The 15,657-nt window shown below is 28.7% G+C and overlaps 1 protein-coding gene across 1 annotated transcript in view; it reads right to left on the bottom strand.

Moving 5' to 3' along the window:
- The window catches only part of LOC143200521 (uncharacterized), a 182,831-nt gene that overhangs the window by 40,389 nt on the left and 126,785 nt on the right, over positions 1-15,657 (bottom strand). Inside the window, exons 5-9 of the mRNA XM_076410960.1 lie at positions 14,168-14,377; positions 11,459-11,680; positions 10,775-10,890; positions 6,927-7,054; positions 1,640-1,798 (exon numbers count right to left, since the gene is read on the bottom strand). Coding sequence (XP_076267075.1) covers positions 1,640-1,798; positions 6,927-7,054; positions 10,775-10,890; positions 11,459-11,680; positions 14,168-14,377 — 835 coding nt within the window. The remainder of the gene's footprint in view (positions 1-1,639; positions 1,799-6,926; positions 7,055-10,774; positions 10,891-11,458; positions 11,681-14,167; positions 14,378-15,657) is intronic.

The following is a 15,657-nucleotide window of genomic DNA, read 5'->3' on the forward strand; positions in this document are numbered from 1 at the left end:
GTGTTGTGCACCCTTGACTGGTTGGTGTGGGAAGAATAGAGAGGTAAAAGTTCAAACAGAGAAAAAAATGAAGTAAATAAGGGGATTGTGAGGGATTATTCAGCGGAGGGTTCAGAATCAGTAACTTCGGTAATTACTGGCTTTTCCTCAACTTCAATTTTTTTACTTTCAGCTGGAAGGAAAGAAAACCACAACATCAATACACACAGTTAGCGACTGCTTGTTAAAATTGATTTTTATTTGAGAGAAAATAAAACTAATCTAGTGGGTGTTTAGAGGTGTTGGTATATTTTCTGGTAAAAATGTATCTGATTTTAGATTAATTGGATTTATATTGGTTGTCTTATAAATTTCGGGATTGTGAGAAAAAATTATTCATTACTAATATTATTACCTCCATGAGAATAATATCTATTTTAAATAGCTGTCTTTTTCATGGTATATCAATTAAATTATAATTTCACTATTTAGTTTCATTAACCGGATGTTGTTTTCGACTTATTATAAAATATAAAATACCGTAATATAAAAGACAACCCTTATACATATAGGAATTTTAAAATATCTACTCAGTATTATCTTAAGTGTTGAAGCATACGTCAAATAGTTAACGAAATTTATATTGTAACTTATTAAACTTAGGAATATTTAATATAAACATATATGTTTAGGTAATTACATTAATCATATAGACGCTGTGGTACAAAATTCACTTGATTGAAAGCTATTTTAGAATGTCTTTGATCAGTATATCTTGTATAAAAAATCAAATCAGTTATTTTAATAAAGCTACCTACAAAAATATACTCAATTAAATATATATTAAGATATATATACGAATTTAGGAAACATTTTTACCATTCTAAACAATTCACCTTTTAACACTGGTTTACACCAACTTATCTTCTGTAAAATGTAATTGGTTTAATCAAGTTCTTAATTAGCTGAAATTTAGTTATTGGTACTTGTATTTAAGAGAAATTCAACACAAATGTTCGGGAAATGTTACTGTGATTATTTCTAAATAAGGGTTCCACCAGTTTAGCGAGTTTTTAATACAATTTGAATTAACTTGGCAATTAAAACCAGATACATTTCCACCTATTTAATATAATGGAAGCAATATGTAGAGTGTTTTAGTGTTTATTAATAGAAAACTAAGTAGGTAAAGGAATAAAAAACAATAAATGTGCAATATCGATAACTCAAATGTATTATTACTATCATAATTATTCAATATGAAGTTCTAAATTATATTTTCCTAGATTTTGAATTTCCTTTTACTTTAATTAATTAATATTCTGACCTTTAATTGAACCATTTTTATTTTAAACTACATCTTATGAGTTTTTAATATTAGAAAATTGTTGTAAAAATAGTTAGTTATTAGTAGCTTATTTATTTGATTATGTTAACATTAATATGGACTGAAATAGTTTTCAAATTAGTATGTAGTAATTAGATTTGTCTTGATAAATTAAATATAAGATAATTTGAAAATTAGAAAGAAAGAAGTTAGTATTTTAATAAATTAAAAGTACCAACATTTTTGCGAGAAATATAATATTTAATGATGGTTCGATATCGCACATCTTGTTAGTTCATTCGCTACATTTGGGTTTCTACTGAACATAGTTACCTTTGGAGGAGTCGAAAGTTTTCTCCTGCTTGAATTTGTTGATGTAGTAGCTCAAGAGTTGGATATCGCTCTGAAGTGGGTTATCGTACAAGTAGACGTATGGTCTCCTGTCATACGCCCTTCCTCCTGCATATGACACAGCAGCTAAACGACCAGTGCCTAAAGATTTGTTTTAGTCACACGCAAATCCGTTGGACATTATGGGGGATGCTGGCAAGCGATAAGAAAGCTGTGATGGTGGATATGCGGCTGGTGGAAGATGCTTGATGCTGAAGCGCTGTCAAACACTGATAACCGGCGTGGTCATATAATAAATAATGATATTAATTAACATTGACATAGTAAAACAAGGACTGTGAATGAATTTTAAAAAATTTGCAGTAGATGTTCTTTATCATTGTTATTGCACTATTTTTTCATATTTATTATAGTATAATAACGTTTTTTTAAGATAATTTGAAATATAGTAGTCTGATAAAGTTAAAACAGACTAATGGAGGCTATGAAATGATGTAATGTGAATGTTTAGTGGCGATGAATTCATAATCCGTGCTATCATGATAAGAAATCGACCAAGAACTAGCGGCCCATAATACCGGCCTCTTGAGACAAAACAACTTAAGAACAAGTACAAAATTTTTACATAATACTATTTCTCGATTGACCCTGTATAACGTTCTGAAACTTGAACAACAGATAGCTAATTAGCAGACAGTTTTTGCAGAATGTCTGTTTAAATAAATTAATACTTCTGCTGAATATCATCTGGGATATTCCAAACAGTCAATAACGATTTTGACGAATATACGATTTGGCGATTGTAACTAATATTACAAGTAAAAACATTTCGTAACTCAAATTGTCTTTGAGGATGAGATAGTAATTGTATACGTTTAAGCCAAAAAAATGTTTTATGGTGAAGACATATTGCAATATCCATAAAAATGTATATCTAAATGCTTACAAAAGATGTCTATAGCGGTCTTGGTTGAATTTTATAACTATCAACAACGTCTTACAGGTTATCGAAAAGCCAGTCAACAAACGCGGCAACACTGTCAAAACAATTGGAATCTAGTACACTGTAACTTGGAGACATCAATCTAAAACAATATTCGTTAAACGCTTTTCTTCAAAATTACAATAACATGTCTCCTGTAACTTTTACACATTTTATCCCTTTGACTATTTTTGCCAACGATTTTGTAATTTATCAATATATAACATTCGATTATTGCCTCGAAATGCCTCAAAATTAATTCACAGTCCTTATAACCAACACTAATCACTTCTGTCAATATAAGCAAGCTACTTTAAGTAGATGTATGCAATAATTATATTAATAGCAAGACGAACTAGATAAAACTTTAATTTTCTTGGGAACTGTGTTTAAGACATTTTCATAACAAAAAGTGTATACAAAGTAACGAGCTTGCCTCACTAGCTTATGCAAATTAATTGAAAATATTACGAAATACAAAACAAAATTAGTTTTAAAAACAACACAATATTGTCTGACTAGTTTGTTTAAATAATACTTGTTTTTTATATCGATAATTTAAAAATAGATATTTTAAGGTATCTATCTGTTTGATTCAAAATCGGAAATTATAACAACGAATTTTGTGGTAAATTTTGACGGACTTTAATTAAAATTTTACTATGCATATCGAAATGAATTCTGATATTTTTGGTATGGAGTAATATTAAACAAATGAGGGCAATAAATATAAATAAATGTGTAGCTATAAAATAACGAGACTGATACCGTGAGACCTTTTCTATTTTAAATTTATAACCATAGAGCCATCACTTCGTTCAAAATATATTCGCTTTCTAAACATGAGAACCTTTCAGTATTGAAAATAATGCTGCAAGTATGATTTTCTGTATGCTTTTTTCCCAGAGCTTCAAGCGTATGAAATATTATATTATTTTAAACGTAAATTTCACCTTAGAGAACACATAAAAATCATATAGAGCAGACTAAGCAAAGTGTATAGTATAAAATACCATAAATTATTCCTAATAAAAACAGAAATCTCTTGAAAGGTGATGCAGTATAAACGGATCTAACGTTCTTATTGAACGCTGAACAACACACAGTCACATTAAATTATGAAACATGATTATTACATATTTTGGGGGGGATCTGCATCGCTATTTTGTTACAGTAATTCAGCCGAAATTATAAAACAAAAACAAAAATACAGAAAAGTGATAACTACCTGAACAAGACAATGAAATCATTCATATATTACAGTATAAAAAACATATAATACAGAGTACAATGTTTTAGTACAAAAGGCCAAAATACCTAAGTTTTACCAAAAATCTCATATTAAAATTAAAAATACCAGAAAAACATTTGAAACTTGAACGATATCATGAACTAGCATAATCTAGTCTATGAATTATTAGATCATTGTACGTATGGAATAAAATAATCGAATCCGTTACTGTTTATTTTAGCATCAGAATAAAGTAATTTTCAAAACTAAATCCAAGGGAACTACTTAATTGTTATTTTGTACCAAGTATCCGGCATTATTGCACTCTTAACAATATATCAAAAACCTTTTATAGCAACAATTTACTCCACTTCACGTCCAAAAATTCCACGGAACATTGAAATCGGATCTACTCTCAGTAAATTATATATTTTGCTTTTCGGTTCCCTAGAACTAAACATCGTCAGACGATAGGGACATCTTTAATTAAAAAGAATTAAACTCAGATAGCCAGATAATTAAAAAACCAAGTTGATCCCGAAGACTCTCTATTAAGATTCATGGCGTGTTTAATTTTATATGGTTGTGTAACTAAAAATAATAAGAAACCATCAAGATTGTTTTAAACAATTAAAAATATTTATAAGTATAATAAATCTTCAGAAAGTAAATATAAGAACTGAGAGTAGAATAACATATAAAACATATAATAATAACACATAATTAAAAGGCGTAAAAATATGATAGAAAAAGAAGATTAACTTTATAAACTATTGTAGGTTTTTTTTTGCACACAGAACAGTGCTTTTAGCGTTTTTCTACGTTTACCTAATTACATTATAATCAAAATTACTTTCTAAGTTTTTTGAGAAGTGTAATTGAGTGGATAGAGAGCAATATAACAAGATATCATTTTCCTTTGAAGATGTTTTCGAGTCTTTAAAAATGTAGATAAGTCTTGTAAATATAGAGAGATAGAGGGAGAGATAAACCCAACATGTGTTCAAATGAAAAAATGTCGAAAATATGAAGATAAAAGTTACTACACTATAAAAAGATTTGCATCTCAAGGTCAGTCAATATTTAAATTGTGTAAAATTGCATTGCATATTAAAAATATGCTAATTAAAATAGCATCAAAATTTTAATGGGTAAATTTATTTGAAGAAATATATTTCGCCAAAATATCCAAATCGATATATTGTGGAATAAGGTAAAACAGTTTGGATTTTTGTTTTGGATCTATTAGAAATCACGAAAATCAAAACTACACAAGCCCCAACAATTATATTTAAAAAAGAAGTTTAGTGAAATTTTTGTTTATAATCTGTTATGGCTAACGTTGTAGATCAACATGGCATAAAGTTTATAGAGACAAGACAATATCTCACTCCACCGTTAGCAACTTCGCTAAGATTGAAGAATTACACATATTTTATTATATATAAATTTTAAAACTTTTCTTTGTAATTTTGTGACTTTCAGGATAATTGTTTCTATATATACCTTTTATGTTTCTATTGCATTTTAATTGATAAATTTGTTTTGAGAAATTAATTTTAGGTTTTTAGTTCAATTTAATTTTAAACAAAATCGTCAGGGTTTAGTCACGTGATGTCATGGTACCACGTGATGCATCTGCATGGTAATTTTTTTTTTAGAACGAATCAAGTGACTTCATATTTTTGTTCCTTACAGGTGTCTTTAATACATATTTAAACTAACCAATGGAATTACCAGAATAGTTATCACAATACCATCTGGATATTGGGCGTTGCAAAACTGTTGTCCAGATGCACCTATTGAATTTACTCTCTGTTATTCTACGGGTTTACTAACAAATCAACCTGATAATTGTAACTAACAAAATGCTCAATGGGTCTCCGGTCATGCGAACCCAAAGTCATACTAATTTTAGTAAAATAAAGTTATTATTATAAAACAATGCCTTTTGAATTAATTAATACGGCTGAAACCCATTAGTGGTTTTGTACGGACTCTTCATATTATCAACTGTTATCCAAAATGTAATCTCGATAATACAATCATCAGTTACGAAGTCACACCTAATCGACTGTCCTGACAGAAAATATAGAAAAGTTCACAACATATTTTCCTAAAATTCCTATGAACGCCATATTGGATAAACTCAGAAATAATTTAGATTAGTAAGAGAGTAAAAAATTAGAAAAATTAAACTTAGTCTAAGTGTGATTATGAAGATACATTGATGTTGATACACAGACTTAAAAGGGGACAACATAAAAAAAGTGTGCCTACATCATGGGTGGTGTGAAAAAGAGATTATCGCATATTTTCAAATAATTATAACTTTTGTTTTTTGTTTGTTACTGTCATATTTATATATTGATCAATAAATTATATTTGTTATCTTACATATTACTTCATTTTCCTTTCCTTCTTATTCTTTAAAAGGTTATTTATATAACATCTATAATATTATAAAAAATGAGAATTATACCGAAGAATTTCAATTTAAGTTTATAGGGAAATTTTAGGTTAATTTTATGAATTCAAGATAATTTACAGTATTTATACCAAATTCTTCAAATATACGTTTATATTACAAGAACTGGCAACGTAGCATGTCAAGAGTTTCAAGAATTAGACTCTTGTTGAAAAGACTAACATGAACGCCAAAAACTCTATCTCTTTGCATTAAACATTTTTCTCGTATCATATTATTGAAATGTCTAAAAACACCAAGAAAATAACTTCTAGAGAAAATATTACTACTACTTAGATCAGAGTGAGTACCAATTTTCAAAGTAGACATTCCTTACGCCATTTGCAACTGTCGCAATCGCATAGACCGGCCCAAAATAACACGGGTAAGATCATGAGAAAGACATATTATTTATTTTTATTGCCTTCATTTATAGTTTATGTAAATAAAGAAAACGTATCGAGATTTATAGCTGAGATAAAGCGATATATGGGGATGCGAAGCCTTTAGCTATAAGCGGCTGTAATTCTTGTTCTAATTCGACTGCAATTCGATCGTTTTTGAGGATCAACGGAATCCGAAGACTTACCAATATATTTTCTTACTGGTTCGCTATAATAAGTAGTATAACTAACTTTTTCGTTAAATGGCGAAGTCACCAATAATTTTTGAATATAATTGTCACTGGAATACCTAGCTGGTATTTCACTGTAATATCTGAAACAAAAATATATTATTAGAATTAACTACATATTATTATAATGAAATTACTAAAACTACTCTATAATATATATCATTGTTTGAAACGAAATTTAAAGGTATATTTGATGTATTAATTTGAGAGTTATTAGCACATAATTTAGGAATTTATTTCTTAAAACTCACTCATCCTAGTATTCCTCACGTTCATACAGTACACTAAACAAATATAAACATGTCTTAAGACACTTTATGTAATTAGAATTTTTAACATCATTAGTAATTAATATTTACAAATAAACAACATATTTATTTTTATACTTGTATTCCCTTTTAAAATAATTAGAAAAACTTGGCTTAAAAAAAAATAAATAATTAATTCAACCCTGAAAACACTGTCCATTATTTTATATATAGTTAATCTCTCAGGTAAAAAATAACAAATACGAATGACATCTAAAAAACCTTGCAGCTTTTTCCACACTTTCCATCATTTAACTTTTAAAATAAATAGTGGACGAATAGTTAAGTCAGATGAAAATGCGTGAGAAAACCTTCTATCCTAAGTTGAACATAACGTTATGAGTCATGTGTGCAAGGTGAGATCTATCGTTGTCATATAGCAGAATGATTTGCCTACTTCATTATCCAACAACTGGCCTTTACTAATTTAATTCTTCATCCTATTTGTTCAATTGCTAGCTTACTTCATCCAACGTAATTGCAAGAATTCATAATAAAAAACAAACCCTTCATATCCCATAAAATGCATAAGAATTTTTTAAAATGGGTTTCTTCTTTTGTCTATATTAGATGTCCTATCTACAGCTTTTCACGTTTAAGCTATCGGTGAGAAAAACGTAGTTATTGATACACCTAATTTGTGCTTTATCAACGTATCGTTAATTCAAGTTTAGAAACAACTGTTCATTCCTATTTACAAGCTTTTGTTGCTCTTGCATTGAGCTTTCATTCAAACAATCAAGGCTATCCTCGAACAGAAGTTCGAAATTACCAGATATAATCTATGCTATGTATAATATGTTCGTATTCAATAAAGTGTCAAATATGTTATTTATTAGTTCTCCTAAAAACCTTGTTACTCTAAGAGATTAAGTTATTTAAGTAGACTTACATCGTTTTAAGTTGTTTTGATTCCAATATACTGAAACCGTATCTCAAAACCTTTCAATATCGTAAAAGACCACAAAAATTATTTAAAATCCCCAAAAAAAAATCTGAAAAAATCAATTCAGACATCTAATGTAAAAAAATTTACCTACAAAATTATCTTAAGTACCAGATCAACATAAATAATAGGAACTATTTATTTGCTTCACCTCCCATTGATACTAGATATAATAAATATCGCAATATTGTCAATGAAGGTTTATATCAATTACGACATTTAATTATTTCGGGATTAAATTCTAGTTATTTGGAAAGAAGAAGTAATCACAGCAAAACATTCGGTCATGATATTGGTACTCTATAAACCAAAACAACTTCGACTGATATTATCTCAAATGTATTGGCTCATCGGGCGTAAATCCAAGTTATCATTAGACGTAAATCATCAACATAAGGTGTTGCTGTATGAGTCTATACTTAAGCCAATTTGATCATATGGAATCCAACTATGGGGTACCACAGTGGCAAATCTAATCATCATTCAACGGTTCCAAAATAAAGTGTTGCGTGCTATTGTTGATGCTCCGTACTATATTTCAAAGAAAGTTATACAACGCGATATTCTTCTAGAATCTAAAACGAGTGTAATTCAACGTGTTTGTGTGAAGTACTTCGAAAGAGCGTCAGTGCATCCCAATGTACTCGCTAATCAGCTAAATATGCGACGTGATAGTGAAGTGCGTAGACTAACACTTTCAACACCACCTGATCTGATTACTGGACATATATAAACTTTAGAATAAGCTTTAGAATAAGACTAATTAATTAAGATAATATTTTATACAGAAGATCGCTTAATGAAGTGATTTTCAGCATGTCATGTAAATATAATATAGACATAAGAAATACTTATTGCCCATAGGGCAGATTGTAAAATCACAAAGAGTAAAAAAAAATGATATTGGAAGTAAAAGAGTAGGCCTAAAGGAAATAAGCAGAGCTGTGTATTAACTTAACAGTTACTCAGCTAAATGTTACCATACAAACAATATTTAAAAGCAGTGTAAACCTACATAGTGAAATTGTGAAGATACACAAAGAAATTTAATGACAATATACTTCACATATCAGCATTTATTAAGAGTTCATCTTCCATTCGCGTAAGAAAGTCTGACTGGAAGAGTCATTCCCTCCCTGAGCATTTGATCGAATCTGGCTGCAGAAAAGTGTTTCTTGAACCAACTTTCTTAGCCATCAACAGAAACTCGAGAGAGGACGTTCAGCAATAAAACACGGTAGATCGATAGTGAAGAACCAATGGAAGAATGAGAGTGAAATCCGAATGAGCAAAGAACAATTATATATCTAAATACATATTATCCAGTGTCAGAATACAAAAAAAAACTCGATGACACCCCACAGTGGTATGCAGCATTTTTCGGTGCTATAACAAAACCTGAGCGCTACCCTTAAATCAACCAATTAATTATTTTTCGTGACCTTTCATTGAATGCCTAAAGTTATTTTATATAAAACAACTTTTTTGAAGTTTGACGTAATCAATCATTTGCTGAAGTTTACCAACCACACAAAACTGATCAAACATTATAATATATATATATATATATATTATATTATATATATATATATATATATTAATTATTAAAATATGTTAAAACACCACATGTTGTCGTTATTATCGATTAAGCTTAAATGTGTTAAGCTAATATGTTTATTAATCATTGATGATTATCTTTGATCATTTCGTCATTACTACTTAGACCCTCAGATGATAATAACGATCAGATGGCAAAGTGTACTACAGCTAACTATTGTATGGGTAACCAAAGGTCAGAACCAATGGAAAAACAAGAGTGAGAAATGGAATAAGCAGAAGAATATCAGAATTTAAAACAGTATGAGAAATAGAACATAAATGGACTAAGATCAGAACAGAACAAAAACAAGCGTCAGTGTTGAAAAGTAAGAACAATCAAAATTAAGAACTGAAAGAAGAGTCAACAACAATAATCAACAGAAGCAGAATAGTCAAGCAAATTAATTGTCAAGAAACAGATCAATCAGAATAAAGAAACATCCATAACCGAATCACGATTTTCGTCAAAGAACAAACTCATATCAAGAAGAACAGTAGAATTCTTATATAGTCCTTTGTATCATCATCAGTTGGGTCTGAGGACGGTATTGGTAAAACCAAATATACGATTTAGTAAGTCATTTCAATTAATTTCAAAATTTTCTTCACCATACGTATCGATTTTATATTATTTCAATTTTTTGTCACTCATTACATATATTTGTTACATTATTCGCTTAAATAAATAAACAAAGGAGAGAGAAAATAAAATGTGTTTTTTACAACATCGTTTCCTCTTCATAACTCTCAACAGTGAACAGTAAGCAGATCAATCAAACGCTGATTAGTTTAGGTTTAAGAATATAAGCATGCTGACTTGACTAGTTAAATTTAGCTCAATAGTTTAAAAAGTGGAAATAATCATTGCAAAAATATAATGAACAGATTGTCAGTAAGAGGTTTATGTTCAATAAGCATTACTTTCTAATAAGATTCATTTAAAAGCTTACCTTTTGGTCGAGGAAAGTGGCCAGCTGAGACGCGATACACGCGGAACCGGATCATGAATTCTCCTCAATAACGCGTTAGTTTCAGCCCGAATAAGACTCGTTTCATTATCAAATATCTGTAAAAGAAAATCAAAAAAACATATATTAATACACGATGAGATAAATATGAAGTGAAGTTATGATAGTATCACACAAAGCGTCATTAATTTTGGAAATCATGTAAATCTAGCTTGTACACAATATTGTAAATAATTTTATATTTATTTTACTACAAAATAATTTCAAATAAACGTTGACATTATGGACAATAAATTTTTTTAAAGCAATCAAATCAATAATGTAATGAAAACAAGATTGTGTACAAAAAATATTATGAAAACTATCAACAATTCTTTAATAAACTTTAGTTCCTAAAAGTTAGTTAGCGAGAAATGGAAAATTAGTAATAAATTGATTTAGATATATATACTATGATTGCATATATATGAGGTCAATAAAAAGTCATCATACTCACCATGGTGCTCAAAAATAAAACAATTTTTGCAATGTTAATTTTTTCAAAAATCATCTAAACCATAGCAATTTGTAACCAAAGTTGGGTTTATTAACTAGTCCTTTTTTGTGAATGTCCGAAATTCTGTATTCTCTTTAGTTTTAACATAATCGGTGATATTGAGTACTTACTTTTTGAAGGCGTGTTCCTTTTGCGCTAGGCAAATCATCAATGAACGAGCTCACTGACCTATAGAGGGGCCAGTATGAACTGTTCCAATATAGAGACCTAATAGGCTCGTAGTAGTCGCAATACAAGCTTAACGGTTTGTAAATTTTATTACGGACATAAGATGCCGTCGGGTAAACCCTGTACGACAGTCCACTGCTTCGACTGGGAACATAAATTATCCTCTGCAAATAAAATTAGAGACGTAGACTCTAAATTAAGATCGAAGTTCCGGCTCTCAACAAAAAATTAAGCATTAGAACGAAGAGATGGTAAAGTTATCATAACTAGCGAAATTTGGAGTATAAAATATGTTGCAGCCTTGAACACTAACTTCCATCAAAATCATACCAACATATTATCACCAGTGATACCTCTTACGTTTGATACGTTTTTTTTAAATTTAATTTTACTTTTCGAATTATATTTAATTATCCGTCCTTACCATCCCATCATCATAAACAACAATGATTAATTGATTACTGAACTAATTTTATCCAAAACTTTGAGTCTGTATCGTCATCTAACTTGGTACTTGTAAACATTCAGCAAATGATGTCATAAGTAGTACTTACGGTCATATTGGTGATTTAAATCTAATTTTACAAACTATTTAACTGTTTTCAGTTTCTTGGAAGGCGTAGACTGAATCACAACGGTAGCCGGGCGAATTTTTCTCGTCAAATATTGGACAATGCCAGAGAATATCTGGCAAATTCACAATAAGTTTTCAACATTTATTAATGACACACAATGATAAAACTTTATCAGCCTCTTACAAAACGAATATAACTTATCTGACTAAAAATAAAATAGAAAAAACCAGGTAATACTTCTGTTATATCGGTCTGATGCGTTTAGTTTTTAATAAACAAAATTTTATTTATATAATTTTTGAAATATAATATACAAACATTGTGATTATATGACTAGTTCCTTTATTCAAAGGTAAATTCAATAGGAATTACTTTGTACTATTTTGTAGCAAATAGGTATTATCATGCCCTTGACCTCGTATCAAATAACATTTCTAGCAACAATTTATCCTGTTCAGATATTTAAGGAGAAATCTGGATTAAAAGATACCGTTAGGAAATTATATATTTTTCCTTTTTATGAATCTGTATACTCGCAACTCATGAGTGTCTTACAATAATAAAACATAAAAATGTTTGTTATATGTATAACATACATGGTCCATACATGGCATCCGGATATAAAAATTTGCGATAAAATTGAATGAAATTAGAAATTGTATAGCGGTTTCAAGAATTTTAATTACATAGTATAAATAAAAATTGAGATAATTGAGCTAATAGTTGTGCTAAAAGCTATGAATCGGTACTGCTGAGTTTGCATTAGTTGACATATACATCTAAATTTCCTGTTGAATAAAGATTTATTGATTCATTCTAAAGAATATCCTCTAGAAGAGAGATGACACCCTCAGCATCGAAAATCGAAAATGACTGACATATGATACGACAAAATCCATTTTTTTGATTGTCTAGAAACCAATGTGCACAATAATTTTAGGTATATTTCAAGGTATAATGATTTTAGTTTTTCCATAAAATTAACTAGAACCTGTAACATCATCATTTTAGCAAGAATAAATAAATTCCATGAAAGAATTTGTGGCTAAAACTAGTAAATCAAATTTCGAATGATTTTAAAGATCCAAAATATTCATAGGATTTGCCCCAGTATTACTCTTCATCTCGAAGCTTCCTATATCTAAACGAGAACCTCTCGTAATCGAAGAAGCTATTTAAATCAATCCCTAAAATGTCGTTATCTGGGGATATATTGAATGACCCTCGTACATTTAATAACAATAGAGTTAAAAAATAAAACAAAAAATACTATCCCTCAATAATTATACATCTAAAAACATATAATCCGATGTCAGGATACAAAAAATATCGATGGTCCCACAGTGGAATGCAGCATTTTTCGGTGCTATAACAAAACCTGAGAGCTCCCCTTAAAATAACCAATTAATTATTTTTCGTGACCTTTCATTGAAAGCCTAAAGTTATTTTATATAGAACAACTTTTTTTAACTTTGGCGTAATCAATCATTTGCTGAACTTTACCAACCACACAAAACTGAACAAACATTATAATATATTAAATAACGACACAAACACATATGCGTGGATAATTGGCCACAGTTAAATGGGGACTGTTATTAACCAAAGCTTTTATCTTGAGGCACAGTACGGGCCGACAAAATAAATTTAGCAACCGTATTTTTTGTTTTTTGTATCATCAGCTTTTCTCGTTTCATTTTTATGGCTTTAAATATGAATGTTTATTTGTTATACAGTGTAAGTAGAGTTACATTATATATTATTGAATTATCATTTGTTTAAATTATAACATGCTGTTTCCCTTTCGAAAAATAAAAATCCATAATGGAAAAATTAGATCAAAAATTTAGTCAACATAACCTTACTTTGGTCAAATTTTCTATGGTCTATGTTAAAAATCACATTGCCAATATTAAAAATATTCAAAAAAATTAATATATGTAAATATATTAATGATTAACATATGTTAAAACATCCAATATTGTCGTTATTATATATAAAAGTTTAATTGTGTTACGTTAATAAGTTTATTAATCATTGATGATTATCTTAAATCACTTCGTGATTTTTACTTACACCCTTCAGATGATAATAACGATCAGATGGCAAAGTGTACTTATAATACAGGTATCTATTGTACGGGTAATAAGGCCAAACGTCAGAATAATAGTTCAAACTTCTAACTGGATAATAGTAGTTGTAATAAAGGGTTAGTGGTCGATAATATCTAGTCGAGTCGGGATAATAATCGAGAGTTCGGTAGGGGTAGTTTAAGTAGATCATTCTCTGAAAAATTCACTCAGTTTACTATCGTTGTTTGTACCGTTTTCCTATTATCTATGCACATCATCATAACGTAACAAATTACATTCTTATAATAAATATTTCTGCTATACATTTACAATGATTAATTTAAATTTAAATATGCTAAATAAAACAATTGTTAAAATATTACTGATCATAGGTTTTAAACTAATTTTAGTTATATTTCTGAATAAAATGTTGAACACAAAAGAAAATTTTAATAAAATTATATATAGTATATTACTTCGTAATATATAAGGCTATGATTTGCCGATTATATTTAATATTAATAATTATTTCGACAACATATTAATATTTATTCATTTTGATTTAGACATGCAAAATAATTGAAAATATCAAAATATGAAGTTCCTCAACAATACAGCATAGTCTATAAATAATGATCATCGGTTTTAATCTAATTTTAGTTATGGTACTGAATAAAATGTTGAATAAAAAAATCACATTTTAGTAAACCAATATAAACTACATTGCTTCATAATATATAAGCCTATGATTGACCGATTATATTTAATATTAATAATAATAGTGAATAAAAATTAATCTACTACAAAAATGGATACTAATATTTTGATTTGATACTATATAACGAATCAAATTAGATTCGTAAAATAAACTGTATATATGTATTAATATAAGCATGCAAAATAAAATAATCGGTACTTATCAAAACATATATTTTTCAATATTGACTATCCTGGCGTATAAAAAACGATCAGAGACTTAAAAATAATTTTATTTCTAGTTTAGAATAAAATATTCAATTTTTAGTAATAATTATATACATATATTATTAATGATATACTTCAATATGCGATGCTACGATTCACCGATTATATTTAATATTAATAATTATACTAGAATACGAATTAATATACATATAAAGAAAGTAACTTTTAATTAAGTACTACGCAGATTACATTTCGAAAGTTACAGTTTGGTGAATGAAGACATATTACTAGACAATTCGACGAAGTAATAGTGGCACGACTGAGAAATTCCATACAACTCTCATGTAAACAATTTCACAGACGCCCCGAACAACTGGAAATATGGCTTCCGAAATTGTCAACAGTCAACTTTATAATATGATGCACATATATCGTTAGACTTCATATTGAGTTTCGGCCACAGTTCAAATATTAGTTTCGAAATACAATTAATATATATAATGATAAATTTAAGTTTATCTTAGAAAAATAAATATTACAAAATTGTGTTTGTTTAAATTTTCTGTAACA

Source organism: Rhynchophorus ferrugineus, unplaced genomic scaffold (assembly GCF_030347505.1).
Source record: "Rhynchophorus ferrugineus isolate W39M unplaced genomic scaffold, kcgeb_rfMv2 rfM8, whole genome shotgun sequence".
Lineage (NCBI taxonomy): Eukaryota > Metazoa > Arthropoda > Insecta > Coleoptera > Curculionidae > Rhynchophorus > Rhynchophorus ferrugineus.